The sequence below is a fragment of the Platalea leucorodia genome (genome assembly GCF_965183815.1).
Source record: "Platalea leucorodia genome assembly, chromosome: 34".
Lineage (NCBI taxonomy): Eukaryota > Metazoa > Chordata > Aves > Pelecaniformes > Threskiornithidae > Platalea > Platalea leucorodia.
In genome coordinates, this window is record NC_138856.1 from 72,416 (window position 1) to 84,299 (window position 11,884).

General features: G+C 72.7%; 3 protein-coding genes across 6 annotated transcripts in view; 2 read left to right on the forward strand and 1 right to left on the reverse strand.

The window, feature by feature from the left end:
• Window positions 1-1,159: 1,159 nt before the first annotated feature.
• On the reverse strand, window positions 1,160-2,996 carry ZBTB3 (zinc finger and BTB domain containing 3; the record flags this gene model as incomplete). Its single annotated transcript, XM_082334437.1, has 2 exons — window positions 2,984-2,996; window positions 1,160-2,397 (listed from the first exon to the last, which is right to left on the reverse strand). Exon 2 carries the CDS (start codon window positions 2,369-2,371, stop codon window positions 1,160-1,162), a length of 1,212 nt encoding a protein of 403 aa, XP_082190563.1. The 5' UTR covers window positions 2,372-2,397; window positions 2,984-2,996.
• Window positions 2,181-10,995, forward strand: GANAB (glucosidase II alpha subunit). 4 transcript variants are annotated; one of them, XM_082334428.1, is made up of 25 exons: window positions 2,181-2,257; window positions 3,910-4,017; window positions 4,110-4,218; window positions 5,186-5,313; window positions 5,410-5,589; window positions 5,929-5,994; window positions 6,372-6,471; window positions 6,596-6,680; window positions 6,769-6,865; window positions 6,949-7,129; window positions 7,211-7,364; window positions 7,448-7,683; window positions 7,766-7,892; window positions 7,972-8,051; window positions 8,342-8,485; window positions 8,592-8,688; window positions 8,771-8,872; window positions 8,955-9,198; window positions 9,278-9,342; window positions 9,473-9,549; window positions 9,665-9,739; window positions 9,848-9,961; window positions 10,041-10,153; window positions 10,235-10,335; window positions 10,431-10,995. In XM_082334428.1, the coding sequence occupies exons 1-25, from the start codon at window positions 2,220-2,222 to the stop codon at window positions 10,538-10,540; spliced, it is 2,931 nt and encodes a 976-aa protein (XP_082190554.1). In that variant the 5' UTR covers window positions 2,181-2,219; the 3' UTR covers window positions 10,541-10,995. The 4 variants fall into 4 exon arrangements, 3 of the variants coding, with proteins under 3 accessions (XP_082190554.1, XP_082190552.1, XP_082190553.1); XM_082334426.1 differs by lacking the exon at window positions 5,929-5,994 and having other exon boundaries at window positions 10,431-10,991; XM_082334427.1 differs by lacking the exons at window positions 2,181-2,257; window positions 5,929-5,994 and adding an exon at window positions 3,559-3,632 and having other exon boundaries at window positions 10,431-10,991.
• Window positions 10,996-11,393: 398 nt separating this feature from the next.
• EML3 (EMAP like 3) overlaps window positions 11,394-11,884 on the forward strand; it is a gene marked incomplete at its 5' end in the record, with an annotated part of 3,164 nt that continues 2,673 nt past the window's right edge. Inside the window, one exon of the mRNA XM_082334413.1 lies at window positions 11,394-11,409. Coding sequence (XP_082190539.1) covers window positions 11,394-11,409 — 16 coding nt within the window. The remainder of the gene's footprint in view (window positions 11,410-11,884) is intronic.

The window sequence follows — 11,884 nt, forward strand, 5'->3', positions numbered from 1 at the left end:
GGAGGGAGTGGGACCCACTGGGAGGGAGTGGGATGGGACTGGGAGGCACTGGGACCCACTGGGAGGGAGTGGGATGTGCTGGGAGGGAGTGGGATATGCTGGGATGGGATGGGGAGGGAGTAGGACAGGACTGGGAGGGACTGGGACCCACTGGGAGGGAGTGGGATGGGAGTAGGACGGACTGGGATGGATGGGATGGGACTGGGAGGGAGTGGGACAGACTGGGACAGGACTGGGACACTGGGAGGGAGTGGGATGGGACTGAGAGGGAGTGGGATGGGACTGGGAGGCACTGGGACCCACTGGGAGGGAGTGGGATGTGCTGGGAGGGAGTGGGATATGCTGGGATGGGACGGGGAGGGAGTAGGACGGGACTGGGAGGGACTGGGACCCACTGGGAGGGAGTGGGATGGGAGTAGGACGGACTGGGATGGATGGGATGGGACTGGGAGGGAGTGGGATGGGACTGGGATGGGACTGAGAGGGAGTGGGACAGGATTGGGAGGGACTGGGACACACTGGGAGGGAGTGGGATGGGACTGGGAGGGAGTGGGACAGACTGGGACATGCTGGGATGGGACTGGGAGGGACTGGGACCCACTGGGACAGGAGTGGGAGAGACTGGGACACACTGGGATGGGAGTGGGACAGATGGGGACTGGGATGGGACAGGACTGGGGTGGATGGGATGGGACTGGGAGGGACTGGGCCAGGAGTGGGATAGGACTGGGACAGACTGGGACGGGACTGGGATAGACTGGGAGGGAGCGGGGTGGGACCGAGTGGGGGGACTGGGGCCTGCCGGGGTTGGGACTGGGATTCACTGGGATTGGGCCCTGTTCAGACTGGGACGGGACTGGGGTTGCCCGAGCTCCTCCCGTCCGCCAGGGGGCGCCACCCCGACCGAGCAGGTGCGCTGGCGGCGGCGGGAGAACCAATGGGAGCGCCGCGTGGGGCGTGGCTATCCCAAGCCCCGCCCCCCTTTAGGGACCACCCACTGCTCCTTTCCAGCGGCGCTTTATTCCCTCACGTGACCGCCGTACACCCGCTCCGGCCACGCCCCCCGGCGCCGCAGGCCACGCCCCCCGCGCCGCAAAGCCCCGCCCCTCCCGGCGCCCCCGGGTCCTGCCGCCCGCCGGCTCCGCCGCCCCGTCCCCGCTTAGGGCGGGTTCTCGCAGTCCCGATCGTGCTCGGCGTGGGCGCCGCCGCCGCCGCGGGTGGGCGGCCCGTGGCTGTGGGCCTTGCGGATGTGGCGGTAGAGGTCCCCGGACTGGGTGTAGCTGCGCAGGCAATGGCGACACTCGTAGGGCCGCTCCCGCGTGTGCACGGTGGCGTGGCGGCGCAGGGTGTAGGAGCAGGAGAAGGTTTTCCCGCAGGTGGGACAGGTCGGAGCCTCCTCGGTGAAAAGCCCGAAGCCCCCGCGCCCCTCCAGCGGCGGCAGGAACAGCGGCTCCCGCAGCGCCGGCAGCCCGAAGGCCAGCGGCTCCCCCGCCGCCTCCCCGAAGGCCGCGGGCCGCGGGGCGCGGGACGGCCCCGGGAAGAGGCCGGCGGGGCGGCGGGCGCCCGCTTCGGGCTCCTCGTCGGAGATGACGATGGCCTCCACCTTGACGGCGGCGGCGGGCAGCAGCCCCCCGGGGGCGGCGGGCGGCCAGGGCCCGGCGCAGAGCCCCCCCGGGGCGGGCAGCTCGCCCCCGGGGAAGGCGGCGCTGGGGGCGGCCTCCGTCGAGCTGCTGGGGCTGGGGAGGGGGAGCTCCGGCGGGGCGGCGCGGGGCCAGTCGCCCTCCATGCCGGGCTGCGTGGTGTCGGCCACGTCCACGCGAGGCACCGGCGGCTCGGGGGGGAGCGCGCCCGGCTCCTCGCCGCCCCCAGCCTGCGGGGCCGGGCCCGGGAGGGCCGGGAGGGGACCCCCGGGGCTGGGCGGGCGCTGCTGGGGGGCGGCGGGGGGCAGCGGGGGGCTGCCGGGGGCGTCCTCCTCCTCCTCCCGTTTGGTGCTGTCGGCTTCGGCCGGCGCCCGCGCCTGCAGCTTCTTCTTGCAGAGCTTGACGACGTCGTTCATGTGCAGGTAACTGGCGGCCGCCAGGACGTCCTCCAGCGGCGTGGCGGCCAGCGCCAGCCGCCCCTCGTACATGAACTCCAGCAGCAGCCCGAAGGCAGGCGGCGTGACGATCTCGCTGTTCAGGCAAACCAAATCGCCTTTGTCCAACCGTTCGGCGTAGCACATGTGGAAGAAAGCGCTGCAGGCGGCCAGGACGGCCCGGTGAGCGGGGAAAGGGGCGCTGCCCACCAGCACGGTGCAGTCGCAGAGGAAACCTTGGGCCCGTTGCTCTCGCAGCCCCCGCAGCAGCTGCCGGCTGTGCTCGGGGAACTCCATGGTGGCCCTGGGGGGGCTCTGCCGGCCTGCGGGGGGGACGGGGGGGTCAGCAGGGCCTGGACGGGGACAGGGCCGCGGGGGACCGCTGCCGTCCAGCCCCGTTCAGCCCCGTCCAGCCCCGGTGGGGCCCCCGTTCGTCCCCAGTGCGGCCCATTCAGCCCCGTTCAGGCCTATTCAGCCCCGGTGGGGCCCTTCCAGCCTCGTCCAGCCCCGGTGGGGCCCCCGTTCAGCCCCGGTGGGGCCCGTTCAGCCCCATTCATCCCTGTTCAGCCCCGGTGGGGCCCTTCCAGCCCTGTTCAGCCCAGTTCAGGCCCATTCAGCCCCGGTGGGGCCCGTCCAGCCCTGTCCAGCCCCGGTGGGGCCCCCGTTCATCCCTGTTCAGGCCCGGTGGGGCCCATTCAGCCCCGTCCAGCCCCGTTCAGGCCTATTCAGCCCCGGTGGGGCCCTTCCAGCCCCGTTCAGCCCTGTCCAGCCCCGGTGGGGCCCCCGTCCAGCCCCGGTGGGGCCCGTCCAGCCCCATTCAGCCCCGTTCAGGCCCGGTGGGCCCCGTCCAGCCCCATTCAGCCCCGTTCAGGCCCGTCCCGGTTCCGCGCCTCCCCCGTCCCCGCTCACCACAAAGCAGCGGCCTGGCGACGCCCCGCCCCCTCCGCGCTGATTGGCATCCTCCTTCCCCCCCACCCACCTACCGGCTTCTCCCCTTCCCATTGGCCCGCTCGCCTGCCGCTCAAATTAGAGCCGGGGCGAAGCGGGTGAGCGGAGCATGTTGATTGGTCGGCGCCTGCCGCCACTCACGGCGGCGGGATGATGATTGGCTCCTGCGGCCGCCCCTCCCGGAAGAGGCGGGCCGCGGGTGTCAGGGCCGTGGTTGCCATGACCACGGGGGCGGGGCGTTGCCGGGGAAGCCCTCAGAGAGCGGCGGGGGGGGCCCCGGGCCGGGGGGGAGTTCTGATTGGGCGCTCGGATGTGTCACTCAGCTTTTCCGCGCTGTCATTGGTCTGCCCTTCCCCCCTGCGCCTGTGTCCCCGCCTCTTCCCTACCTCGCGCTCTGATTGGCGCCAGGTCCCATCTCTCACCCCCTCCCGCGCAAATCACAGGAGGGAGGGGGCGGGGCTACGGTCTCCCCGGCAACCAGGTGGGGGCGTGGCCGAGAGGGGCGGGTTGGTTGGGCGGGGCTCCCCTCAGCCAATGGGAAGCGGCGGCGTGGGGCCAGGGGCGGGGTGAAGGGTCAAGTGCGATCCAAGATGGCGGCGGCGCCGGGGAGGTGAGCGTGCGGCGGGGGGGGAGCTGCGGCCGGGACCCCCCCCCCTCCCCCGGGACCCCCCCCAGCCCCCGGCGGGACCCCGGGACCCCCCCCCCCCAACCCCGGCGGGACCCCCACCCCCACCCCGGCCCCCGCCGCCCCGGGCCCGGGCTGCGGCCGAGCCCCCCGCCGCCAGGCCCTCGCTGCCCCCCCCCCCCCCCCCCCGGCCCCTTCCCCGCCGTGGCGGAGGCGCGGCCCTGCCCTTCGCCCCGACCGGTTCCCCCCCCGCTTCCCGCAGGCGGCGGCCGGCGGCGCTGCTGCTGCTCTGGGCCGCCCTTTGCCTCGGGGCCGCCCTGGCCGTGGACCGGAGCAACTTCAAAACCTGCGAGCAAAGCGGATTCTGCAGGTGGGTACCGGGGGGGCGGGGGGGGGGGGTCCCGGGGCCGGGGGCAGCCGGGCCCGGGCCGGTGCTCAGGCTTCCCCCCGTCCCCGCCGCAGGCGGCAGCGCGGCCTGCAGCCCGGGCACTCGCCGTACCGAGCCCTCCTGGAGTCCCTGCAGCTCGGGCCCGACGCCGCCAGGCTACAGCTCGTTAATGAAGCCACCAAGGTGCGTAGGGGGCCGGGGGGGCCGGGGAAGGGGACGCAGGGGACCCGGGGGCCGGGGGGGCCGGGGAAGGGGATGCAGGGCACCCGGGGGCCAGGGAGGGGGACAGGGGGGCCGGGGAAGGGGATGTGGAGGTCAGGGAGGGGGACATGGGGGCCAGGGAAGGGGATATGGGGGACCCAGGGGCTGGGGAAGGGGATGCAGGGGCCAGGGAGGGGGACGAGGTGCTTGGGGAAGGGGACAGGGGGGCCGAGGAGGGGACCGGGGGACCAGGGAAAGGGACATGGAGGCCAGGGAGGGCGGCATGGGAGAGGCAGGACTCGGGGAGGGGGACGCAGGGGCCAGGGAAGGGCACAAGGGGGCCGGGGAGGGGGACGTGAGGGACGCAGGGGCTGGGGAAGGGGACACAGGGGCCAGGGGAGGGCATGAGGGGGACGTGAGGGGCGCAGGGGCTGGGGAAGGGGACACAGGGGCCAGGGGAGGGCACAAGGGGGCCGGGGAGGGGGACGTGAGGGACGCAGGGGCTGGGGAAGGGGACACAGGGGCCAGGGAAGGGCACGAGGGGGCCGGGGAGGGGGACGTGAGGGACGCAGGGGCTGGGGAAGGGGATGTAGGAGCCGGGGAAAGGGGACGCAGGGGACCCGGGGGCTGGGGAGGGGGACGAGGTGGCTGGGGAAACGGATGGGGGAGCCGAGGAGGGGGACGTGGAGGGCAAGGGGGGGGGATGTGGGGGACCCAGGGGCTGGGGAGGGGAACGAAATGGCTGGGGAAGGGGACACGGGGGCCTGGGAAAGGGACATGGGGACCAGGGAGGGAGACGTGGGGGATGCGGGGGGCCAGGGAAGGGGACGCAGGGGACCTGGGGGCCGGGGAGGGGGCCGAGGTGGCTGGGGAAAGGGATGGGGGGGCAGGGAGGGGACAGGGGGGGCTGGCACCGTCCTGCTGACACCGTTGTCCCTCTCCCCTCCAGGTCCCGCTGCTGCTGGAGCTGTGGGGGCTGCAGGGCAACATGAGCCGCATCCGCATTAAGGAGCTGAACCCGCTGCGGCCGCGGTTCGAGGTGCCGGATGTGCTGGTGGCGGAGCCGCCGGTGGAGCGGTGAGCACCGGGGGAACGCCGGGTTGGGGGGGGGCGTGGGGGGGGGGGGGGGGGGACGCAGCCGCTCTCAGCACCCACCACCCGCTTTCCCGGCAGGCTGGCGGTGACGGGGCGGGACGAGGGGAGCCTGGAGCTGTCGTTGGGCCCCTCGGGGCACCGGTTGCTGGTGACGGAGAAGCCGTTCCGTATGGATCTGCTGCAGGGTCGGGAGCTGCTCTGCAGCGTCAACGCTCGCGGCCTCCTCTTCTTCGAGCACCTCCGGCGCCGCCGGGACTCGTGAGTACGGCCGCGGGGGGCGGCTCTGCGGGCGGGTGGGACCGGCCCCCCTCCGTGTTCCCCCCTTCCCCGGGGCACCCAGAAACCCCCCCTGGGGATTTTGGGGTGCCCGGCTGTCCCCGCTCCCCACCGGCGAAGGTAAACCCCAGGGAAGGGTGGGGGGGAACGACAGCGCTCCGAGGACCCCCCGAGAGGGAGGGCAGCCCGTGGGGAAGGAGAAGGGGGGTGGGGGAGAGCTGGGCCGGGGCTGCGTCCGTCTGTCCGTCCGGCGGCTCCTCGCACTGACTCTCGCTGTGTTTCTGTTTCTGGCTGCGCTTCCCCCCCATGCCCGCGCCCCAGTTTCTCGGATAAAGTTAGTAGCTCGGTCGGTAGCTTGTGGGATAAGATCAAGACCCTTTTCCATAGGTAAATCTGTGGCTTCTGCTGCTGTCTCTGCCCCCCTCCCCCCGCCCCCTCCCCGGGCCCCCAGCGGGAGCCCCGGCCACGGGGCAGCGTCCCCCCGTAGCCCCCCGGGCCAGGCAGGCCCCGGCGGGAGGGAGGAGTTGGGGACAGGAGCAGCCGGGGCCGTCCCCGAGAAGCGAGGAGCTGCCCCCCACCCCGAGCGAGCTGGGGGGGGGGTGGTGGTGGTGGTTTGGGGTGCTCTCCCCATTTCGGGGTCCCAGTGCCTGCCGGGGTGTCCTGTGTCCCTCCCCCCGTCCCCCCCGCGAAACTGCTGCGTGCGTGACTCCTGCCTGCGGCGACCGGGGCACCCCGTAACCGTCCCCGTCCCCCCCCTTCCGCAGGGACACCCCCAGGGAGCCCCCAGCGGAGGAGGGGGCGGCTGCCGAAGGGCAGGAGGAAGCCGCCGCCGGGACGGAGGACGCCGGCAACCAGAGCGAGAAGGTATTACGGGGAAAGGGGGGGGCTCCGGGCGAGGCGTTGGGGGGCCAGCAGGGAGATGGGGCCCCCCCTTTCCTTTGGGAGAGCCCCCTCTCCCCACCCATCGCTAACGGCGACGGCCCCGTAGCCCACGGAGGCCACGGCCGAGGCCGCAGAGGAGCCGGGCTCCTGGGAGGAGACGTTCAAGACGCACACGGACACTAAACCCAACGGTGAGGCCCGTCCCGCGGCGGTTGGGGGGGGCTGGGGCGGGGTGGGGGCTCCCGGTTTCACCCCCCCGCCTTCCCCGTTCCGCCGCAGGGCCCGCTTCGGTGGGGCTGGACTTCTCCCTGCCCGGCTTCGAGCACGTTTACGGCATCCCCGAGCACGCCGAAAGCCTGCGGCTCCGCACCACCGAGTGAGTGGCGGGGAGGGCGAGACGGGGAGGGGGGTGACGGTGGCACCGCGGGGGGGGACGCTGACCCGCCTGGCCTCCCGCAGGGGGGGGGACCCGTACCGCCTCTACAACCTGGACGTCTTCCAGTACGAGCTCTACAACCCCATGGCTCTTTACGGTTCCGTCCCGCTCCTGCTGGCGCACAGCGCTCGCCGAACCCTCGGCATCTTTTGGCTCAACGCCGCCGAAACCTGGGTGGACATCAGCTCCAACACCGCCGGCAAGGTGCGGGGCGGGCGGTGAGGAAGGGGGGGGATCCTGGCGGGGGGTGCGGCGGGGGCCCTGACGCCCCTTCCCCGCCCGCAGACGCTTTTCGGGAAGCTGCTGGATTACATGCAGGGCGGCGGGGAGACGCCGCAGACCGACGTGCGCTGGATGTCGGAGAGCGGCATCGTCGACGTTTTCTTGTTGCTGGGCCCCGCGCCCGCCGCCGTGACGGGGCAGTACGCCGCCCTCACCGGTACGCCGCGGGGCGGCCGAACGGGGAGCGAGGGGGGGGGGGACCGGGGACCCCGCTCCGAGCCCCCGCTGTCCCCTTCGCAGGCACCCAGGCGCTGCCCCCCCTTTTCGCCTTGGGTTACCACCAGAGCCGGTGGAATTACAACGACGAGGAGGACGTGGCGGCGGTGGAGCGGGGTTTCGAGGAACACGCCGTCCCCTGCGACGTCCTCTGGCTGGACATCGAACACGCCGACGGCAAACGCTACTTCACTTGGGATCCCAGTAAATTCCCCCGGCCCCGCGCCATGCTGGAACGCCTGGCCGCCAAGAAACGCAAGGTGGGGGACCCCCGCCAAGGGGTTGGGGGGGCTGCGGGACCCCCGCGGGTGCTGACGTCTGTCCGTCCGTCCGTCCCCCCAGATGGTCAGCATCGTGGATCCCCACATCAAGGTGGACAGCGGGTATCGCGTCCACAACGAGCTGCGCTCCCGCGGCTTCTACGTCAAAACGAAAGACGGCGGCGACTACGAGGGCTGGTGCTGGCCGGGTGAGCGGGGCGGGGGGCCAGCGGGGGGCTAGTGGGAGCCCGGGGGGGGCCACCACGCTGACCCCTCTGCTGTCCCCAGGCTCCGCCGCGTACCCCGACTTCACCAACCCCGAGATGCGCGCGTGGTGGGCTTCCATGTTCGCCTACGACCAGTATGAGGTAAGGAGCCCCCCCCGGAGGGGTGCGTGGCCCCCCCACATCACCCACAGCCCCCCCCCGGCAGGCGTGCGGCCCCCCCAGAGTCACCGTCACCCCCCCAAGTTGTTGTCGCCCCCCCTTGTTGCCTTTTTGCTCTCAAATTGCCGTCGTCCCCAACTGCTCGTGTCCCCCCCAAGCTGTTGTTCCCCCCCCTCACCCCTCTGCCCCCCATTTTCCCCTCCCTCGCCGTTTTCGCCCCCCTCCCTCGCCGTTTTCGCCCCCCTCCCTCGCCGTTTTCGCCCCCCTCCCAGGGCTCGACCGAGACCCTCTTCACCTGGAACGACATGAACGAACCCTCGGTCTTCAGCGGCCCCGAGGTGACGATGCACAAGGACGCGGTGCACCACGGCGGCTGGGAACACCGCGACCTCCACAACCTCTACGGCCTTTACGTGGTGAGCGCGGCCCCCCCCCGCCCCGCCGGTGCCCCCGCGCCCCCCACCCGCGCTTGGGGGGTCTCTCACGGCCTTTTTTAATCTCCCCTCCCCACGTTTCCCGCAGCAAATGGCGACGGCCGAGGGGCAGATCCAGCGCTCGGGCGGGCAGCGCCGACCCTTCGTGCTGAGCCGGGCTTTCTTCGCCGGCTCCCAGCGTTACGGTGAGGGCGGGGGTCCGCACCGGGGACCCCCCTGCATCTGTGTGCGCCCCCCCCCCCCGCAACTTGACGCTCCCACCCGCAGGCGCGGTGTGGACGGGCGACAACACGGCCGAGTGGGAGCACCTGAAGATTTCCATCCCCATGTGCTTGAGTTTCGGTTTGGCCGGCCTCTCCTTCTGCGGCGGTGAGCGAAGCCGGGAGCGGGGCCGGGGGGGGAGCTCGGCGCGCCGGTGCGGGGCCGCCCTGAGCCCCTCCTGCCCCCGCAGCGGACGTGGGGGGCTTCTTCAAGAACCCCGAAGCGGAGCTGCTGGTGCGGTGGTACCAAGCGGGCGCTTTCCAGCCCTTTTTCCGCGCCCACGCTCACCTGGACACGGCGCGCCGCGAGCCCTGGCTTTTCGGGGAGGAGAACGCGGCGTTGATCCGCGCCGCCGTCCGTCAGCGTTACGCTCTCCTGCCTTACTGGTACACCGCTTTCTACCACAGCCACCGCCACGGGGTGCCTGTCATGAGGTGAGCGGGCGCGGGGGTCCCCGGGGGTCCCCCAAAATCCCCCCCCCACCCGTGTCCGTGACGCCCAGCCGTCCCCCAGGCCGCTCTGGATGGAGTACCCCGAGGACGCCGCCACCTTCGCCATCGATGACCAGTACATGATCGGTGAGGGGGGGTTTCCCGCGGGGTTCCCCTCACCCCTGAGGTGTCCCCAACCCCCTCAGGGGTCCCCCCATCCCCACCCGGGGTCCCCCCACCCCAGCGCTGACCCAGGACCCCCCCCCCATTTCCCCAGACAGGGCGCTGCTGGTGCACCCCGTGACGGAGCAGGGCGCCCGGGGCGTGCAGGTCTACCTGCCCGGCAAGGGAGAGGTGAGCTGAGGAGGGAGCTGTGGGGGTTCTGCAGGTTTTGGGGGGGCTCTGCAGGCTTTGGGGGGGGCTGTGGGGGTCCAGAGCCCCCCCCAAAACCACTTTTTGGTACCCCCAGGTCTGGTACGACGTCACCTCCCACCAGAAGCACCACGCACCCCAGACGCTCTACGTGCCGGTGACCATCAGCAGCGTGGGTGATGGGGACGGGGCTCTGGGGGGGGGTTGGGGGGTCTTGGGGGGGTTTGGGGGGGTTTTGGGGGGTCTGGGCCCACCTGTGTCCCCCCCTTCTCCCCTGCAGGTGCCGGTGTTCCAGCGCGGCGGCACGGTGGTGCCGCGGCAGGAGCGGGTGCGCCGCTCCACCGAGTGCATGCGGGGGGACCCCTTCACCCTCTACGTGGCCCTCAGCCCCCAGGTGAGTGTGGGCCCCCCCCCCGAGACCCCCCCAAACCCCCCAGACCCCCCCCCTGAGCCCCCCCCCATTGCCCCCCCAGGGCACGGCCGAGGGCGATCTCTTCCTGGACGACGGGCAGAGCTTTGACTACGAGACGAAGGTGCGCTACCTCCACCGGCAATTCACCTTCGCCGGCAACACGCTGACGGCCAGGTACCCCCCCAAACCCCCCCGGGACCCCCCTCAGGGCCCCCCCTGGACCCCCCCCCGGACCCCCCATCTCCTTCCCCGCAGCTCTGCAGACCCCCGGGGCTCCTTCGACACCCCGGCTTGGCTGGAGCGCGTGGTGATCCTGGGCGCGGGGAAACCGGCCGCCGTCGTTCTCCGTCCTGCGGGTGAGTAGGGGGCTCGGGGGGGGGGGCTGGGGGGGGTCCTGGGGTGGGGTAGACCCCCACAACCCCCCCCAAACCCCCTCTAACCCCCCCCCCAGATGGCCCCGAGACCCGCCTCGACTTCCACCACGAGGCCGAGACCTCCGTCCTCACCCTGCGCAAGCCGGGGGTCCGCATCGGCGCCGACTGGGCCATCGTCCTGCGATAATGCAGGGGGGGGGCTGCTGCCGGGGGTGGGGCCCCCCCCCGGGACCCCCCCACAGCCCCCCGGGACCCCCCACCTGGGGGCAGGGACCCCCCCCCCGTGCCCCCTCAGCTGCTGTAGTGGGGGTTTATCCCCCCCCGGTTGTTTTTGGGGGGCTGGGGGGGGTGGGCGCTGCCTCTGACCCCCCATTTCCCCCCCCCCCCCACGTGTGGGGGCAGGGGCTGGGCTGGTGGGGGATGGGGACCAAGGCTCTGCGTGCCCCCCCCAGCCCCCCTTGTGCCCCCACCCCACCCCTACCCCCCTCCCCTTCTTCCTGCCCCCTCCCCCTCCACGTTTTCTCCCCCCTCCCCCCAGCAAATGGGGGTCAGCTGGGGGGTTGGGGGAGCCCCCTCCTCCCCCTCAACATGGGGCTGGGGGGAGGGGGGCAGAGCCGGGCCCCCCCCTCCCGGGGCTGAGCGGGGACGGGGGGGGAGGGGCGGCCCCGCGCGGAGTTTTGATAAAAGACAAATAAAACCAAGGAAAAAAAAACCGCAAAAACGCTGTTTTGGGGGGGGGGGGGCAGCCCGGAACCCGGCAGCCGGGGCGCGGGCGGCAGCCGGACCCCGCGGGGGCGGACCCGCGGCCGGAAGTGGCGGCCGGAGCGTGGTTGGGAACGGACCGGAAGTGGCGGGTCGGACCGGAAGTGCCGGCCTGGCCCGGCCCGGCCCGGTCCGGCGGAGCCTTCGCGGCCCCGAACCGGTCCCGGCCCCGGTTCCGGTCCCAGCCGCGGGCCCGGTGCGGCCCGGTCCGGCCCCCGTCCATCCCCGGTTCCCCCTCCGGCCCCGGGCCCGCCGTGGTGAGTCTTGGCCCCGTCGCCATGGCAACAGCGCCACGTCCGCACTCCTTTGCTGGGGGAACTGGGAGCACTGGGGGTGTGTTGGTGGGGAGCACTGGGGGGACTGGGAGCACTGGGAGGGGGCTGGAGGCACTGGGGGGAGCACTGGGGTGTGTTGGAGGGACTGGGGGGGACTGGGAGCACTGGGAGGGTGTTGGAGGCAGTGGGGGGAGCGCTGGAGGGACTGGAAGCACTGGGGATGAGTTGGGGGGACTGGGAGGAGCACTGGAGGTGTTTTGGGGGGACTGGGAGCACTGGGAAGGGGTTGAAGGCACTGGGGGGAGCACTGAGGGGACTGGGAACACTGGGGGGGCTGTTGGAGGGACTGGGGGGAGCACTGAGGGGACTGGGAGCACTGGGGATGTGTTGGAGGAACTGGGGGGGGTGGACTGGGAGCACTGGGAGGGGGTTGAAGGTACTGAGGGGACTGGGAGCACTGGCGGATTGTTGGAGGTACTGGGGGGAGCACTGGT